The sequence below is a fragment of the Protomyctophum bolini genome, assembly GCF_963924005.1.
Source record: "Protomyctophum bolini genome assembly, chromosome: 6".
In the NCBI taxonomy this organism is placed as follows: Eukaryota; Metazoa; Chordata; class Actinopteri; order Myctophiformes; family Myctophidae; genus Protomyctophum; species Protomyctophum bolini.
The window spans coordinates 18952862-18972311 of NC_137867.1; the positions used below are offsets into that span (position 1 = coordinate 18952862).

The 19450-nt window shown below is 42.9% G+C and overlaps 1 protein-coding gene across 2 annotated transcripts in view; it reads left to right on the top strand.

Moving 5' to 3' along the window:
• The first annotated feature begins 379 nt into the window (after positions 1-379).
• fancc (FA complementation group C) overlaps positions 380-19450 on the top strand; it is a 39063-nt gene continuing 19992 nt past the window's right edge. For both annotated transcript variants that reach the window (XM_080766717.1, XM_080766718.1), the window contains exons 1-4: positions 380-463; positions 4131-4368; positions 11873-11960; positions 12713-12807. In XM_080766717.1, the coding sequence (XP_080622843.1) occupies positions 4174-4368; positions 11873-11960; positions 12713-12807 (378 nt within the window). In that variant the 5' untranslated portion in view covers positions 380-463; positions 4131-4173. The remainder of the gene's footprint in view (positions 464-4130; positions 4369-11872; positions 11961-12712; positions 12808-19450) is intronic.

Genomic DNA, 19450 nt, shown 5'->3' on the forward strand with positions numbered 1-19450 from the left:
TACATATATTTTTTAAATGTTACTCTAGTTTCCCTTTAAAAAAAGTTAGATAGTGAGCTTTACAATGCTCTTTCTTTTAGAATATACCTACAGGTATGCTTCATGCAGCAAGCAAGCCAAAGGAGCATGCTCGATCATAAACGTTCATCAATAACCAGGGGCTTCCACGGCTGGCTCCAAGTCTCCAACCAAGCCTGCCTGGGACCGAGGCTAGGCTCCAACACTACAGATTTCCGTCTTGGACTACATTACAACTATTGACTCGAATTCCCAGAATGCACAGCCAAGGGGTTGGTGGAGCTGTCGGGCTGTCAGCTAATCAGCTAATGGCATTCTTCTGTACACGGAAGTGCCTGAGAAGAGGGAAGTTCAGAGGAGTGTTTTGACAAAACGGCGAAGTTGAACTGTGTTTGAACGCTGATTCAGTATCTCCTGATTTAATGGCTGGACATCGTGTTTACAGGTAGCTCACATTCAAGATAACTTGATGTCTAATGAGCGACATGCTTTTATTTAATAGTCAGTTTAGTGTAGTGTTACTTTGCCTGTGTTGAATCAAATGGTTAGTCTGATGAACTAGTGTGGCAATAACGTTAGATATCACTAAGGTCAGCAAGCGTGGTCTTATTATGTAATATTATTTGTTAATAACATGTAATCCATGTCGCATGTTTACATACATTGTAGCAGGTCTATGCCATAATTTCATAACGTCTTCATCAGTAATATAATACAATATACCATTTTACAATATATATTATAATACAAACCATGCAGTGTTTTATTTTATTTTTCAACAAAAGAAAGGGATCGCTGATCGCTCAAATCCTGTGTCCTCTCTCTTTTCATGTAATATTTTATAATATGAATGGCTAGTTATCTGCGGGGCGCTAGACTCCTGCGAATACTGGCACCGTGTGGCTAACTTGTGTTATTACACCTAACATCTCATTGTAGGTCAATGGTTTTCTGCCTATTTCATATCAAGGATTCAAGGTCCATTATTTATTTGTCATTTGAGCCACAGACCACCATTTGACGAGATTTAGCCTCTCAGACCCAAAACTTTGAATATTTTTGTTGTTGAATAAGATTTTGTCCACAATTCCATGCTGTATTGATGTGGTACCATAGGAGAGATAAAAGTTGATCAAAAATAATAATTCTTCTACATTCTCTAATCGTGTAGACTTGTAAGTAACTAAATCTAAATGTAAGTAATCTATATGTTTAACAATGCTTTTAACTCTTGAGTAACCAAATGTAAGGGTCCACTTGGTTGACTTTGGCTGATATCGATATCCGATATAATTCATTGCTATTATGGCCAATAACCGATGTCGATCTGATCTCATTCTGTATTAAAAAAATATAATTATTTTGGCAATTCTGAAAAAAGGCTTAATTTGAAAAAAGCAATACCTCTTTATTCTTATAGCTTGAATGTAGTATTTGTTTTTAAATGTTCTAACTATTGACTCTTTCAAAAGCTTCCCCAGAAAACACTGATATAATGTGCAGCCTTCATCATCACAAAAGGCTTTTTCAGGCTTTTTTTAATTTATTTTTCAACATAATTATAATAAAATTAAATATCTGCTAAATCCAATATATTATTTTACAGATACCGATTATCGATTAATTGGTTTAAGGCCAATATCGTCCGATACCGATGTGTTTTCTGATTAATCTCCCATCACAAATTTTACTCTCAAGAGTTAAAGATCTATAAGGGTCCATTTGGTTATCAAGTCCCCAGTATTTAGCTACGGACCACCTGGAACCCCTCAAGGACCACTGGTGGTCCCCGGACCTGAGTGATCAACGCAAGATGAAGAATTATTTTATATTCAATTAAACATGGCTAGTCTAGTATAAGTCAAGAAAACCATGGTCAAATTGACATGAACCAAATATCATGATATTTTGTTTAGGATATTATTGTTGGTGGTTTCACACAATATTCACAAAATTAGTTTAAAAAATAAATAAATAATCATCATCAGTAATGCCTATATAATAACTAATAATTAAGTGGGTAAAGGCAAATGAATAATGGAACACATAAACAGTCAGGTAAACATAATTACCGTAGTCTCATACCATGATATCGATATAATGTCAATATGCCTGGTCAATATGTGCTTGCATGAGTGCGATGCGTGCATAAAGTAAGCCTGCTCGTCAGTAATCTCTTGACAGTCTTTTGGCTTCATGTTTACATTAAGATCATTGATGTGTGTGTGTGTGTGTGTGTGTGTGTGTGTGTGTGTGTGTGTGTGTGTGCGCAGTGATGAATATCTGGTTTGGCAGAGGGAATACGTCTGCTATCATTAGACAGGATTGTGTTGGACTTTCACTGCTTAAGACTCTTGAGACAAGTGTGGTTTGATTTGACAAATACTTTATACAATAGCATAGTGGTGAAAGCAAGAGATTACCTGAAATGTAATGACCAAATTATGGACATTTTCCTTAATGTGAATTTTTCAGTAATATTCTTAAAAGATGCATCATGTGTGACAGTGTCATAGCATCTCAGTACAGATAATCAAATGCATTTTTAATTTGGTTGAGTTGAGGTGGATTTGACATTAGAGCTCTACAATGCCTGAAACGTATTGATATGAGCCGTTGATACAAGCCCTGGCCTACACATTAGCCTTGTTGAGTTCCTCCCAGATATAGCCTGCTAGGCTAACACACTGTAGCAAACTGCAGATTTGTAGAAAGCGATGTTTGACCAATCTGATTATTCCAAAATAATGTCAACAATCTCATAATTGGAAGGGCAAACTCCTCCTTACCCAAAGTCCACACGCTTAGCTTAACAAATCTTCAAAGTTAATATTTGGCCAGTCACATCTCGTTCCCGTTCCAAAATGTGTTTGGCCAACACCTGAGCTTGTGCATGTGTGTGTGCGTGAGTGCACGTAATAATCTGTGTGTACATGAATTGAGGAGAGAGAGGGTGCGTGTATGGAGCCTACTTGGGTATTCAGCGTGCAGTCCCGTTCCACCTCTGGTGTACTGAAAACTGATCTGCCAACGCAAGTCAACAAGAGACGTTTGTTCCTAATTTGGTCTGGCTTTTTTTTCATCTTCTCCCTCCTAAAAACGAGTATTTATATATTCACATCGGCGAGCCATAGGGGCTTTCCAGCAGAGATGATGGCAAGACATTAAACAAGTCGTCTGTAACGAGGTGATCGTAAAACACAACCCTGTGGTGTCCCACACAGACCTGTCATTATGGCTAAAAACAACACACACACACACACACACACACACACACACACACACACACACACACACACACACACACACACACACACACACACACACAATTCTCAGGCTTTATACAGACACAAAAACATCCTTACACACACTACACTACCGTGAGATGGCCCCCCACTATTTTCTCCCCATCATCATAAAAGGTGAAGAATGCACTGTTTATATTTCTCAGTAGGTCTTGATGAGAGAGTGTGTTGAGAGGTGGCTGCTTGATCCTCCTGAGCTTAAAAGTCACATCATGAGGTTGTGTGGTGGTTAAGACTTTACAGAACCAGCCCCCTAACCCCCTTTGCTTTAATCGACATCCATTTCTTTTCCCTCTTTCATAGGAATTGGGAAAACAGAGTGATGGTGACAAATTCTGAGGCAGCGGGAGGCCACACATGCAGGCCAGGCACTGTCTATACAGTGTGGCTCAAAGCCTGCCTCTATAAAAAAAATTGTTGGAGCACTTAACCCATTAAAATCGGGAACGCATTTCTGTGACATTTTAGATTTTTGAGTTGGCTATTAAAAATAGCATACATACTAGTGTACAAGCTTGTAGCACATCACTTTGTGCACTGGAAGCTTGTACAACTTTTTGATAAAATCTTGAAAGTGTGAGAACTACTGATTTAGAAGGCATTTCTAGAATCGGCCTCAGGTCTTAATGGGTAGGTTAAAATAACTGCAGCCCATTAACCCACAATTTAGTGAATCCAATTTTGAAGTAAACGGTGAAGTCACTGGAAAATATAAAATATTCAGCAACCCTGAGGAAATCTATCTGAGAAATGTTTTTGTCTGTCTATGTTTCAACACCGGTTTCTTTGATTGTTTCCATCACCTAGGATTTGTCGTGGGTCCTGAGGTTAGCTCACCACATCCAGCCCCATGGCTCAGACTCTGCTCCAAACCCAGGCCCAGCCGGAGAAGACCCTGATTGATGAGGAGGAGGTGCAGTTCTGGCTTGCCAAAGTGGTGTTCTGGGGCCAGGCTGAAAGCCCAGACACCCAGAGAGATACCTGCCTGCATCTCAGCAGACTGAAGGATTTTCTTCAGCTCCTCCTCTCCCACATCAACAATGTAGTGAGTGAACACAATAAAACTCATTTAATGCTCTCTCAACACAGCTGTAATATTTAAAAATGTCGAAATCTGAACATTTCTATGATCTAAAAGCCAGTCCACACCAATGCAACTCCTTGTAGCCATAAGGAGTTACATTGGTGTTGTTTTAATAATAATAATAATAATAACAAAATACAATCTACAGTATATCGCACTTTTCAAGGTACCCAAAGTCGCTTTACTGAACAAAATAATAAAAACGGTTTTATTAGAAAAATAAACTAGATAAAAAAGTGAAAAAGGTTCAAAGCTAAGGTAGATGCAAGGAGTTGCAACTACTGTAGTTGCATTGGTATGGTCTGGCCTTAAGATTTGTGCCCTCTGAGCTGGTGGTTATAGTAAACCACTCTGAGTATCTTGTCGTCAAGATGACCCCATGGTTTAACGGCAAACATGGCCCACATTCCACAAAAGCCCCTTCCGTCAAGTTGTGAACAACCTGCCTAATCAAACTAATTAGCTAATCAATTAGGCTGATCAGCCAAACAGCACATCTGATTAATGAAGCACTAAAGCTAAGTGCAATCCCAGTGCACACACACACACAAACTCGCTCACTCACTCGCCTTGTCTTCAGACTTGGACATTAACAGTCCATACAGCGCTGACAGGGTCGTGCTAACAGAGGCTGCTCTGTGCTGTGCAGAGGCTGTGCGTGTCCTCTTGGCAGCACTGCCGTGTTGAGTTAGCCAGGTAATAGCCGCACGGGGACCTCCAGCGCTAACCTAATGTATCCCAGCATCAAGTCCAGCAAATTTGGGAATAGGGGCAAAGGAAAGCAGGGGCCGCGGGACTCTGAGCCTCCAGTGTTACAGAAGCCATGCCTAGTACTGCTCCTTTTCACACGCTCTCTGCTCTCCAGCCACCCTCCATCTTTCTTTTCATTACCTCTTCTCTTCATATATTTATCTTCTATTAGTGGGGCTGGGCAATTCAGTCTCTCACTCAATTTCTCTCTATACGTGTAGTTTTTCTCCATAGGATCTATGTTGTACTATTACAGGGATAGCGGTGTTTATAGGTAGCTGCTCCCTTGCAGTCCATATTGGTGGTTATAATGATTAAAATAGTCTATCTTCTCTATCTTAATCCTAATTTATATTCTTTCCCATGATTGTGTTGATGGTAGAAAATAACAGATATTTTAAAGCTATGATTTCTCTTTTTTAGGGGTGAATGAATTTACTATAAATTGGCAGTTCTCTGTGTATTTTATCAGGCTGAGCAATGAGCACTGACATCGACTAATTCTCTCCCTTTCTGCTTGTCTGCTAGCATTGTTCGGTGTACAGTACATGTCACCCAGAGGCGTCAATATCTGCAGCATGATGGAAGGGTGAGAGGGAGGAGGAGGGGTTTGGAGAGTGGGAAAGAGAGAGGGATGGTTTAATTGGAGTAAAATCCTTTTTCCCGGCAGTGGGCTCATAAAAGAGCAGTGAGGATAACCTACTTTTTGGCAACAGTTTTACGTTCTTTGATGACTTAATGAATTTATTGTGGCTTTAGCCCCGAGGTAAAATGAAATATCTTCCAGTTAATATTAAATCCTGGTTTACACCAGGACAGCACCCTGGGAGTAGAGCTGGAAGTTTCGATCTCGGTAAAGTTTTGAGTTGGAACGTTTCACATGATTGCTGCACCGCCGCGATATGGCAACAGAGGAATCATTTGGAAACTCCTGCAGTGCTTAATGTGTGACATACACAAGATGGTCGGGGTCTTCAGCAATAGCTACCAGTTCATGGACACACTGACACTATGTTGTTCATAATTAGGACAAATATGTTAGCTATTCCGATCATGGCTCCGTGCAATTCACAGCCTGGTCTCTGCTGGCTTTCTGAAGCACCGGGCTTCACTCTGTGACACCACAGATACTGTCATGTCTTGCTTGTCCAAAAATGTCATTGACGATAAAAAGCTCTCCCTATAAAGCTCTCCCATTACCTCCCCATGGTCACCACGTAATAAATCGCTTCTGTCTGAGCCGCCTGTCTCAAATCATGACTAGATAGAACATACATGCTCTCATCGCTCAGCTTCTTTTCTTTTTTTTTTTCTTTCACTGGGGACACTTCTTGTGGAGACGAGCCTTTGATTCAGATTTGGCATTGGCGGTCAGAAATAATTGTTTTCTTGTGTGACGCCGCATTTGTATTGGAGCCTATACAGCACTTTACGTTTTCAATAGTCCCAGAGGTTCATAAAATTCTCATTGTAAATGAACATTTATTCGTCACTGCATGAGGTACACTGCAGGCGCGCATACTGTACACACACACACACACACACACACACACACACACACACACAGACACACACACACACACACACACACACACACACACACACACACACACACACACACGCACACACCAAAAAAACATTTTCAACATGAGATTGATGAGAAGGGCCAGTGTTTAGATAATGTCCAGAGTCCAGACGGTGTTGACGGTGTTGGCAGGGGGAGAAACATGTTGAATGCATCGAGGGCTCATCTAAAGAAACTACTTGTTCCATTACCATTCTGCTTCCCATTATTGATGATCTCATCCACATCATGGATGACTCTCAGTCAGTCTCTGTGACGCTGGATGTGAGTGTATATGCTATATAGCCTCAGGCCAAGCCTGCCATTGTCTCCAGGCTCTTGTATATTACAATATGCATTGCTTTATTGCCGTCTCCTCCCTTTTTATTGATATATATTTATTTATTTTCCTACAGCACATTTCTTCTAGACCTGATGTAAAATGAGGAGTCAATTCATATACTAGAGCCCGATGCAAGATTTTGGGGTCTGATCTGATCCCAATTTTTGAGTCCTAGACGTAGATCATCACAGTGATCTATCTTTATTGCACCACGTCTCTGTCTGTCCGTCTGTCTGTACGGTACGGTACGTACGTGTGTATGGCGGTAATGCACGTAACTCGAGAACCGTTCGCCACACAGACTTAAAATTCGACACACGCATTCCACACCCCCACAGGGGGTGCCCGGTGTCGAGTCGGTCGGACTCTGGACAGGGCCTCTGCCCAGGGCCCATATATGGAGCTTTGCCTGTTCTGACATCACAACACTCCATATTTGGGCATGCCTGACACAGAACTCCATATATAGGAATAAAGGGACACAGAGAGACAGATACAGAAATCCCCATATATGGGCATAAAAGGGACACAGACAGATGGGTGGAACGGCTACTCTGACACGGGTACAATGCGTATTGCATAGCCGGGTGGGGCATGGATCTCCAACTTCCATCGTTACAGACTCATGCTCTACAGCCGGGCACCGGTCTAGTACGGTATATTTATTTTGAAAAACGTAGGGAATTAGGGAACATTTAACAAACAAATAAATACTAATACATTTTTGGGGGTATATTAAACTACAATATATGAAACGAACATTTAACTTTATTGCGAACGCAGTGATTGCGAACGCAGTGATTGCGATGAGACCTAGCAGATCATGTCTGTCTGTCTGTCTGTCTGTCTGTCTGTCTGTGTGTCTGTCCCGCTGTTACGTCACCATGACTCAGCCATAACCATATATGGAGTCCCCAAAGCAGCTATACGTCCAAAACCCAAATATGTACGAGCTGCGTTCGCTTCCCGCGTTTGCGCGTCTTACTTGTATGATGAACAAGCAAACAAGTATATACATAATATCTTATATAATATACATAAACTGAAGTTTTAAGCCTATCCTGATGTGACTGACAGTGAGCTAGTAGATCTGCTATATCTTTGAAAGTTGTTTGCTTGTTACCTAATAATGCTATGCACAAAACAAGGACGGCGTGTTTAAAGTGGGAACACAATGGGGCACATTGGCTGCGTAACACAGTATTTGTATTATTATTTGTATAGTAATATATTGGCCTGACCGATATGTCGGTCGTGCTCTAATATACCTACACCCATAATGTCAATTTTTTCTACTGTAACTGTAGTCTAACTTCTTTCTCCCATTTTCTTCCTTGATTTATTCTACCCCTGACCCAATTTACCTCTGACAGCGCAACCTCACAGCACATCATGAAGATGCCAGTAATATTTCACACATTTTTAATCTGCATACTCCAAACAGATGGTCCTGGCCCCGGGGATCATTATGCCATTTAAGAGTCTCTTATGGCTGCCTATCATATCCTGCCTTCCCACCACCAAAGCCTCCATGGTCTGCGTGCCGCAGTGAAACAGCCAGCATCTCCTTTGTTTCAGCAATAGCACACTGCTTCAATTAAAAACGGGCATATGTCAGATTTCGATGGGGTCTGGGCTTGGGCTTCTGCCTCGAAGCTGTGCTGTTGTAGACTTTTAATTGGCCCGATGGTGCGATGTATGATATGGTCTGTTGTTGTTATGGGGCTGAATATATTCTATACATGCACGTATGTGCGTAAACAGGACACATGGGCGCATGTGGGGGTACTGGGCACGTACACGTACAAACACACTGTAAAATTTATAGCACCTCCAAACAGAGCTCAATCTAGGAACACCTCGCCCCTTTGATCTGTTCTGTGTACGGCTCACTCACTGCTGAAGTTGTGGTGAGAACATCGCACTCTCTGCCTTGTCTCTAATCGCACACCTTTTGAATTGTCTCTTGGACGTCTTGCATGTGTCCATGAGTTGGACCTGTGTTCTTTTTTTCCCTTTACTGCCACAATAAACAGTAAATATACAGTAGTAATAATAATATTGTAAATTATACTCTCACAAATTTTGTGAAAATCCTAAGCTTACAATAATGTCATTGTTATTATTATTTTATTTATTATGCCCTATGTCAGGGATCAACCTTGGGACCACTGTTGTGTTAGGTGGGGAATGGGATATGGGCTCAGGATTAGGTTTTTTCTCGTGTTGCTCATGCCATTTTCTGGCTCCAACCTAGACCTGTACTTATTCGGTATGCATTAGGTATGCCAGAGTGGAAAAAATATTCTAACAAAGATACGTAGTTGAAAAACCATTTCGCTTTTACTGTAAGCTCTGGGAATTCTGCCTGACAACTCATGCAGAACTTCATAAGGGACTGTGTTTTATACATGTGCCCCTTGACCATCTGTGGCAATGAACTGAATTGAATTGAAACACACTCCTTAAATGAACACTGATGGTGATGATAATGTCTTTAATTCCAATGTCCTCATATCACACAAAAACTGTTGTGGTCTGCATTCACTTTACTAAATGAGTGAATGCACGTTCAAGGACCACATGCAATACGTACATTGGTGATTGGTCCACATACCACCTGAAAACCCTTGCCCTATATACATTAATTCTTAGCAGATAATATACACATAATAACACATTATTTTGAAAATGTCCGCCTGTGTCCTGGCGTCCCCAAAATAGGGATGTCAGTAAGTGATTACTGTAAATCACTCATCTGCAATTCTATGACATATCTTGTGCTAGTCTCTGTGACCGCCACTAGATCCCTTTGTTCTGTCTGAAGTGACGTCCCGGCCACTAGACCGATGCAGTCTTGGTCTACAGACCTGTGTAACCTAAAAGCTTATACACAGAGACACACACACACACACACACACACACACACACACACACACACACACACACACACACACACACACAGCATTAAATCACATTCAACCAGCCACCAGGGCGCACACATCAACTTCACCACCTTCGCTCATTATTCTGTTCCGTGTATATCTCACTATAGCCACTGTAATAAATGAAACATTTAATTTGGGAAACAAGGCTACACAAGCACCACACTCCTGTGGATGTTTCGTTTATATAACAAACTCGGCTCAAGCATCTAAAGCATGTTTGTCCGTTGTCTCTCTCTCTCTCCCGACAGAGGGGGGTAATTGCAACGATGTCTGAACTACAATAAAGATGGCAGTACATTTAGTGTCCACGGTGTGCCGTCTGTTTCAAATAACGTTTATTGACACATAGGTGCCCTACCTGACACCAGGGTAGACATTTCTAAATGGAAGAGTAGGGAGAGGGGGACCACCTCCAACTACTGCAGATCTGCTAGTTGCATTGACATACTGTCCTCTATAGAGAGACATATTCTAGGGTAAAAGGTTATGGTTATTGAGAATGACACATTTCTGCACTAGCTTCTACACGGCTGCCACTTTTCTTGGAAAAGAAAAGGCTTGTCTGCTTCACCAAAACATTTCAAGGGACATAAATTCACATAAAAAGACTATATCCACAAAGCTAATTCATTTATAGAACATAAAACCAATGGAGAAAGGAAGTCATGATGACTTTTGATAGGGATTAGGGATACTCTTTTATAACACTAACATGAAATGTGTCTCCAGCTCAAATGCTGACCACATAATGGAGTGGGGTGCTCCCCACATATAACCCTATCCCTATGGTCTGACACATATAAAGTCAATTATAATATAACACAATACAACACATAAATTCCACACCCAACACATTCATATGGTAAACAACTTAATTCAGTGACAATAAAACAATAATCAAAAACGTGTGTGCTCCCCGAGGCATGCTGGGAAGTCCCTGCCTTGTCCAATGCACACCACACAAGCCCCCCCCCCCCCCCCCCCAACCAACCACAGGGGTCTTGCTGCTATGCACCAAAAAAGGCCGGAGGTGATATCTCTGGTGTCTCATGGAGAGAGCTATCCGCTGTAGAAGGTCCCTCCTCCGGCTCCAGTCTGAACATGAGATCTACTTGCATCCTTCATCAGGGGTGCACAAAGGAAAAAGGACAGGTGGAGGAGGTCCCAGTCCTTCTGCTGGAAGCCTGCTGGAAGGAAAAAGGACAGGTGGAGGAGGTCCCAGTCCTTCTGCTGGAAGCCTGCTGGAAGGATGGACAGGTGGAGGAGGTCCCAGTCCTTCTGCTGGAAGGATGTGTGATTTGAATTGCTCTATCAGCTCATCACTCTGGGGATGTAGGGAGTGACACCCCTTGTAACTGTAGAGCTCCTCAGGAGAACCCAACTGAAAATAAGTTTAATCCATTTATGTAAAACGCTATTTGTTTCAGCTAATTACACCTGCATTGTTGTTGTGACAATGCTTTGTGAGACTGGGTGGAACTTCTGGGTGTGTCCAGAGCTGGGTGGATGCACATGAATACAACTTTTTAACACATACTGTAAATGTACAGTGTTTTGGGCGGAAAATATTAACCAATGACCCAAGTCAATACAAAATCTGTTACTCTGTGGACGAAACCATGAAAAGCACAAGACTTGTTTACACCAGGGTCCACCATTTACAAGCTTGCCTACAAGCAGACCTACAAGCTACGAGCTTGTAGGTCTGCTATTTTTGAAAATCGTGAAAATATTTATTTCAGAAAACTGGAGGATTTAGAAGAATTCTTTTAAATGTCGACGTCAGGCCTAAATGGGTTAATGCAGCTATTGAATGCACATTAATCTGAACCTGGATGCCTGTGCCTCCTTCTCCTTTAGAGCTCCACCACAGAGGCTATGAGGAGGCTGCCGTTCCTAGGCCAGGTTCTGGGCCGACTCTGCTGGAACCCCTGTGTCATTGCTGATGGTGAGCTCCGAAAAGTCAACCACATATCTCATATTATCATAAAACCACACCCAACATCCCAGACAATATCTAATCTAATATCACAGTATTTATATAATATCAATGTATTGCCCTGGCCTAAGTGCAACCATGGTTTTTATTCACATGGTGGCCAAACGTAACCTGACGCTGCCAGATCCAAAAAGCTTGCTACACAAATTTGTTTAACAGCTTATTGGGATCTGGGATCGCGGAAGCAAATTAGATGACGGGGCTGTTCCTTTTTTTCAAGATACATGGTAGATGATTGGATGGGAGCGTCTGTCTATCACCGTGTGGGCGTGCAAACACAACCAATCATATTGACGTGTCTATATAGCTTCACATCCGGTTTCGCACATATCCCGCCCTTAGCTCACGCTGATTGGTTCGGTACGGGTCGGATCTGTGTTAGCTCAACCCCCTCAGAGATCCCAGATCCAAATAAGCTGTGAAACAAATTTGTGTAGCAAGCTTTTTGGATCTGGCAGCGTCAGGTTAGGCCAAACGTCCATAAGAACAAAAATGGCAACCGTGTAAACATAAACTGGCCTGAGCAAAATTGATGCTCAGGCCTTTTGCACTTTAGGATCAACAAGCAGGCTGTCATTTGGTATGATCCAAGTTGTCGTAACGCCCCAACAAAACCTGTGAACATATTGACAGTCTCTCTTCTGACTACAGGATTGACATCTGTTTTGTGTGTACGTGAATTGTGTGGCGCTGTTTTCCAGCTGAGGGTCGCAGCCTGCTGTTCCAGAGCATGTGGTGTCTGTACTCTGAGGAACCAAGCAATGCGGTGGAGAGGAAGGCCAACCAGTGGATTAGGGTACGGACTGGAGATACTCCATCTCTGTTAATACGCCTTTCATTTAGAGTCATGATAGATGGGTAAAAGTTTGAGTCCAATTAGGGTTGGCTTTTTCACAAGGTCTAGTAAATGGGATACACATGCATCATTCACTCATCTTTTGTCAGCATTTTTTGTCATAATGTGTTTTTTTGTGCAAATGGCCATAAAAATCTAAAAACAAACGCAAAAAGAAAACAATGAACACTCTTATGAACACTTACAGTGACGATCGAGGGTTATGCGCATTACGGGAAGTGTTTTACTATAAAAAACTGGAGACATGATTTAAAACAGAGGTGGGGCAAGTTCTCATTACTTTTTGTAGAGTGATTATGTAAGCAATATGGGCTGGGTGATATTACATTATATCAATATTGTGGTACAGTGTGAGCCTAGATATTGTCTGGGATTTTGGATATCCTAATATCGTGATATGGCATTAGTGTTTTCTTTTACTGGTTTTAATAACTTGGTAGACGTTTGGGTTGTGTAGTTTCCTTGCCATAATTTAACTCCAAATATTGGAGAGATTTCCTCAATATTCTTACTGTACATTGCACAGTGAAACAGGTCTCAACTCTCAAAGTTACTCTTTTAAGCGAAAGCGAATAAAGCGATTCTGTCATTGTGCAGTTACTGCAGTATAACATTCTGAAACTCGACAGCATGTTTTATTTAGTTTTTTCTAATTAAAATGTCAACTTTCTATTGCTTTTAATATTTAAAAAAATCCTGATCACAATTCATAGATCCAGTCTGGAACGTTTGCAATTTTATATCACCACCACTGAATCATCATTTTTGCTTTAATCCCTATTTTAAAGGAAAAAAAAGAAAAAAACTCCAATAGAAAGCACAATGAATCTCATATTATGATTCTGAGATAACATAATCGCCGCCTACGTATTATATTGGCAGTGACATCATTCTGCTTCTCTATTACAGCCCCACTTCTCGACACCTCCTCTCTTCCATGCATTCATCACACATCAAGTGGAAAACGTGTCCAAAGCCGTTACTCTTAATTTGACCTGAGATCAGATTATAAAAATGTCTTCTAGCTCCTGACAGGTTTCTGAAAAAGCTGTTTCCATGTCAGTCGTTCTTCGATTTTTCAAAAATAGCAGATCTACAAGCTCGTAGCGTGCCACTCGGTGGCTATTTCAAGCACTTATTCAAATATTTTCATTAGTTAAATACAGTATTTCTAAAAAACCTACAGACAGACTTAAGCCCTCACGAAAAGCAAAAATATCTGATCTACAGACGGTACAATCTCACAATGTGTCGTGAGCTTATAGATCGGCTATTTTCTCTTCTTCTGTGCGACACTCTTGTACGAAGAAGTATGGCATTCATTTAGGAAATACATTAAATGTTTGGTGATACAAGGTTTCTACTCGACAGCAACAACATATCATCGTATGCAGTTTATGTGCTAATTAGGCCTAAACAGCTTTGATGTAGGACTCTGTTGTCACGACCCCAACAACTTGACAGAATCACTCTTCGACTCGTTTTTAGGCTGTTGATGTAATTTTCTGTCTAATTTGTCTTTAATGGGGCTTCTCCTTCCAGCTCTCTGTATCTCTGCTTCAATGGCAAATGGATGATTAAGGACCTTGACTGGACCTCTAAAGCTTTTGCCCAAAGCCGTAAACCATATTTTGAAACGCAAATTAGAACTATTTACTGTTTCAGTGTCAGTTGTCACCCACAGAACGGATGAAAGACTTAATTCTTTTTTTACCAGCGTTAGCTGATACTTCTCACTGTGTGAAGTTACTGTTTTTAACACGCACAGAATAGAGGGACGGAGAGCGAGAGAGGAGGATTTTAAACTTTCACAGGGTTCACACAGATGGCTTTTGATAAACAATATGGAGCGCTCACGTTTCGTCCAGATTAACTTTGTGTTTGTATTCTTTTGATTAATTTCTCATCTAATAAAACGTCTTGATAATTAAAACAGTGCCTTTAAAGTAAACTTTGAATTTCCAGATGGTCTTTGACCTATAACTGGGGAAGTGGTATGGTGTTGTGTGTGGGTGTGTGCACGCGTGTGGGTGTGTGTGTGCGTATGGTTGTACTGGGATGAGGGAATGGTGTGTAGTTACATTACATTCTTCCATAGCCTCGCTCAGCTCCACATTGCGTGCCTGTGTCAGAGAAGAGATATGCGAGTGGCGGCCGTTGGACAGACATAGGAAAGGTGCACCAGAGGGTTTGTAGCGCTAAATGACACTGAGTCTCATTGAGATGAACCAGATGTTGCCTTAATAATGATTGCTTAATGCTTTCTTTCGTGCCAACAGTTCTATGACATTGTTGACGAGCATCCAAAAACGTATAGCATCATATGACGCTGCAATGTGTGCAACAGATAACATATACTGTAGTATGGCACAGACTCGGACAGAGTTTGGGTCTGACTGAAAGTACTGTATACTTTATGGCACTGGATAAAAGTGTTCAAAACGGAACTCTAGCTCCTCTTGCTTCTCTCCATTCCATAGAAGTCTCTAGTCTCTGTTAATGATTGATACTTCGATACTTTGTCTCTGTAAGATGATGAAGTATTGAGGGAAGCACACATAAAAAAAGCTGCATCTTCGCCACAGATCAGACATTCTGGGAGAACGGGGCAGCTGTATGGTTTTAGGCTAGAGATGGTCCGTCTCTCTCTGCGTCTGTCCCTGCGTGTCTATGTCGTGTTGTTGCCGTTTGTCCTGGAATGCAGAATACAGCCTGTTTTCTGTTAGCCCTGTCTGATCCGTCTCCCCAGCATTGTTGTCTCGCTGCCGCCGTAATGGGCTCATGGTCTAGCGTTAAGTGGCATTTAAACACTGCTGCGTATATGCTCGCATGCTTGCATGTTTGCATGTACATTCATGTGCAGGATATGCACGTTCTGTCGCGCTACACTGCGTCAGCAGCCATGTCTTAATTTCTTCCCTCTTAATTATGAGAGATGTGGTGAGAGCACCCGGCTTCTTCCTCCCGCTCTGGGTCTCATCTCTCCACCCACCCCTTCTTCCTCCCGCTCTGGGTCTCATCTCTCCACCCGCTCCTTCTTCCTCCTGCTCTGGGTCTCATCCCTCCACCCGCTCCTTCTTCCTCCCGCTCTGGGTCTCATCCCTCCACCCGCCCCTTCTTCCTCCCGCTCTGGGTCTCATCCCTCCACCCACCCCTTCTTCCTCCTGCTCTGGGTCTCATCCCTCCACCCGCCCCTTCTTCCTCCTGCTCTGGGTCTCATCCCTCCACCCGCCCCTTCTTCCTCCTGCTCTGGGTCTCATCCCTCCACCCGCCCCTTCTTCCTCCTGCTCTGGGTCTCATCCCTCCACCCGCTCCTTCTTCCTCCTGCTCTGGGTCTCATCCCTCCACCCGCCCCTTCTTCCTCCTGCTCTGGGTCTCATCCCTCCACCCACCCCTTCTTCCTCCTGCTCTGGGTCTCATCCCTCCACCCACCCCTTCTTCCTCCTGCTCTGGGTCTCATCCCTCCACCCGCTCCTTCTTCCTCCTGCTCTGGGTCTCATCCCTCCACCCACCCCTTCTTCCTCCTGCTTGGGTCTCATCCCTCCACCCGCCCCTTCTTCCTCCTGCTCTGGGTCTCATCCCTCCACCCGCCCCTTCTTCCTCCTGCTCTGGGTCTCATCTCTCCACCCGCCCCTTCTTCCTCCTGCTCTGGGTCTCATCCCTCCACCCGCCCCTTCTTCCTCCTGCTCTGGGTCTCATCCCTCCACCCGCCCCTTCTTCCTCCTGCTCTGGGTCTCATCTCTCCACCCGCCCCTTCTTCCTCCTGCTCTGGGTCTCATCCCTCCACCCGCCCCTTCTTCCTCCTGCTCTGGGTCTCATCTCTCCACCCGCCCCTTCTTCCTCCTGCTCTGGGTCTCATCCCTCCACCCGCCCCTTCTTCCTCCTGCTCTGGGTCTCATCCCTCCACCCGCCCCTTCTTCCTCCTGCTCTGGGTCTCATCCCTCCACCCGCCCCTTCTTCCTCCTGCTCTGGGTCTCATCCCTCCACCCGCCCCTTCTTCCTCCTGCTCTGGGTCTCATCCCTCCACCCGCCCCTTCTTCCCACTCTCTCCTCTGCCTCCCTCTCTCCACATCTGAGTCTTCTGGCTGTGTTTGATGGGTGCTGGGCTGAGCCGCATAGCTGAGGGCTACGCAAGTTTTAGTCTTTAGATCAGTTTGGTCTGTTTTCCTCCATCCTACCATGGCAGTCGGGGCGGGGGGACCACACAGTACCATAGTAACATGGGGTGATCCCGCAGGAGATGACAGATAAAGAAAAGTAGGGGTGTAATATTAGAGGACTGAGGGACAGTGGGGTTTTGATGTGTGCACACAGGGCAAAGGGCTCGGGGCCTGCGAGCCACTCTGGCTCTTTTCTGGGTTTCAGGCAACATTTTCTTTGGTTGGTTTTTTCATCTGTTTCATCTCACATTTCCTCTGTCTGTCCCTCTTTGGTTTTTTATTTGTGAGAGCGGCATTCAGTGAAATTGTTCTCTTTGGTTCAACTCATTTATTCCTTCTGTGTGGTCCAACGTTTAACGGCCCCAACTGACTGACACGCAGATCAACTACAGTAGTGCTGCAACTATTTGACTGATTTCTTAGCAATTATTTTATTCATTACTTTTTCAATGAATTGAATAATCTTGAAGTGGGATTTATTTGTGTTTTTTATTCTTATATATAATTTACTAAATTGATTTATCTGATTTACCACTTAAAAGCCCTATTTTATACATTTATTTAAACGTTAAAAAAAAACAAAAAAAAACGCATACATACAGTATACATTTTAGTCCCCCCATCAATTGATTGATTAGTTTGATTGATTGTTGCTTGTACCCCTAATCTCAAATGTTATGTTCTCCCCTCTGCCTTGAGTTCATTTTAAACAGCCATGACACTTGTGTAGTAAATGATTGAGGAAAGAATTACATTTTTACATATGCATTTTGTAGAATTAGTTTTCTAGTGAGACAAGGTTAATGAGTGCATACTCAACCCAGTTGACTACATACATAAGTTGTGATATTTTCTACTTTCCCTTTCCCCTCACTCCGCTCCATGTTTTCTTGGTTTGCGTCTCTGCAGTCTTAACTGTTCCAGGCTATACTTGAGCCCTTTATTGGTTTTGGGAGAATTTGATCATGGCTTTAGTAATTGTTAACAGCAGTCAGAGGCACCCATCAAAACCAGCACAAGTCCTGCCTAGTCCACTTTTCTTTTCTTTTTTCTTTTACATCTTCTGTTTTAATTTTAGATTTATGGAAGGGTAATTTTTATGCCAGCAGCATGTCCATGCCCCCCCCCCAAAAACCCCCAGCTTGGTTACTTCTTTCAAGGAGAGAAGGACAGATGGCTTTTGACCTGAATTATCTTCACCAATACTCCATTCCTGTTGACCACACCCTTTTCTTTCCCTCCAAAATGTGGCCGTTCTGATGCGTTCCATTCTCCCTCTGCCGTTCCCTCAAACAGCCTTTCCCTCTCTCTCTCTCTCTCTCTCTCTCTGTCCCTGGCCCCACTGCGCTTCCTTGCCCAGGGTGGGATAAGTGTGAGTGGTTTTGTAAGTACTGAATGTGCAGGGTTTGAGGGAGATCACATGGTAGTGATTGGGGTTGTTGTGGAGGGTAAGCATCTTAGCGTGCTGTAGAGCCCGGCCAGAGAAACCACAGAGACCCACCACCAGTACTGCACAACTCCTCTCCTAGGGATGTTTTGGTTCCCTCCTCGCTCTCTTCTCATTTTCCTTTGTTTTTTTCTCTGTCTCTCTCTCTTACCACATCTAGCCTCTCTCGCTCTCCCACCCTCCCTCTCTGTTTTGCTTTCTCCATCTCACTGTATGTGACAGATTTTCTCTCTTTATCGGCAAGGGATTTGTCCTTTTTCATTCTGCTCTGTGCATCATGGCACTTCCCTCTGTGTTGTTGGTCTATTAGAGTTTCAGAAACAGATGTGTACTGAAGATGTGGCGCCTCATCTGGTACTGTTGGACTATATATGTAGACACACCTTTCAACTTTTGTAACCAATGAATCAATGTTTTGATTGAATGACTGTAGAAGCTACCACTTGTCTCAAAGCTTCAAGATAATGCACTGACTTAAAGGCATAGGTCTTTTGTGGTTACTTACTTTCCATCACTACAGTGAGGGAGTCCTAATGTGAGAATCGGTTGCCAAATGTTAACTCGTAACATTTCAGGAACTTTGAGGCCCGCGTTACAAGACTGTGGTTCTTCAGTGAAGGTATAAGGGCCTACTCTTTGCGCTCGGAAAATGCTCATGCATACGCTTTCTAAATAAAATGTTGTGTAACTTACTTCAGCATCATTAAAATCTAGTGAAATCCATCCGTGATGATGCGCTCTCCACCTCAAAGTGGTCTTTGAAATGTGCGCTGCGCCATGTTAATAATTTTGAGAAGCACTGGTGTAAGATTTAGCCAAGCTGTGACTTACTGTAAGAGTCTGGTGCCCACTCTCTTTGTTCCCTCATTATGACTAGTTATTCCCAGACCAGAATCAGCTGGGTTTATTAGTCTAGTTTATCAGTGTATGATGAGGCCCCTTCTGAAATATGCTTGTTAAAACACCAAGGGCCCCC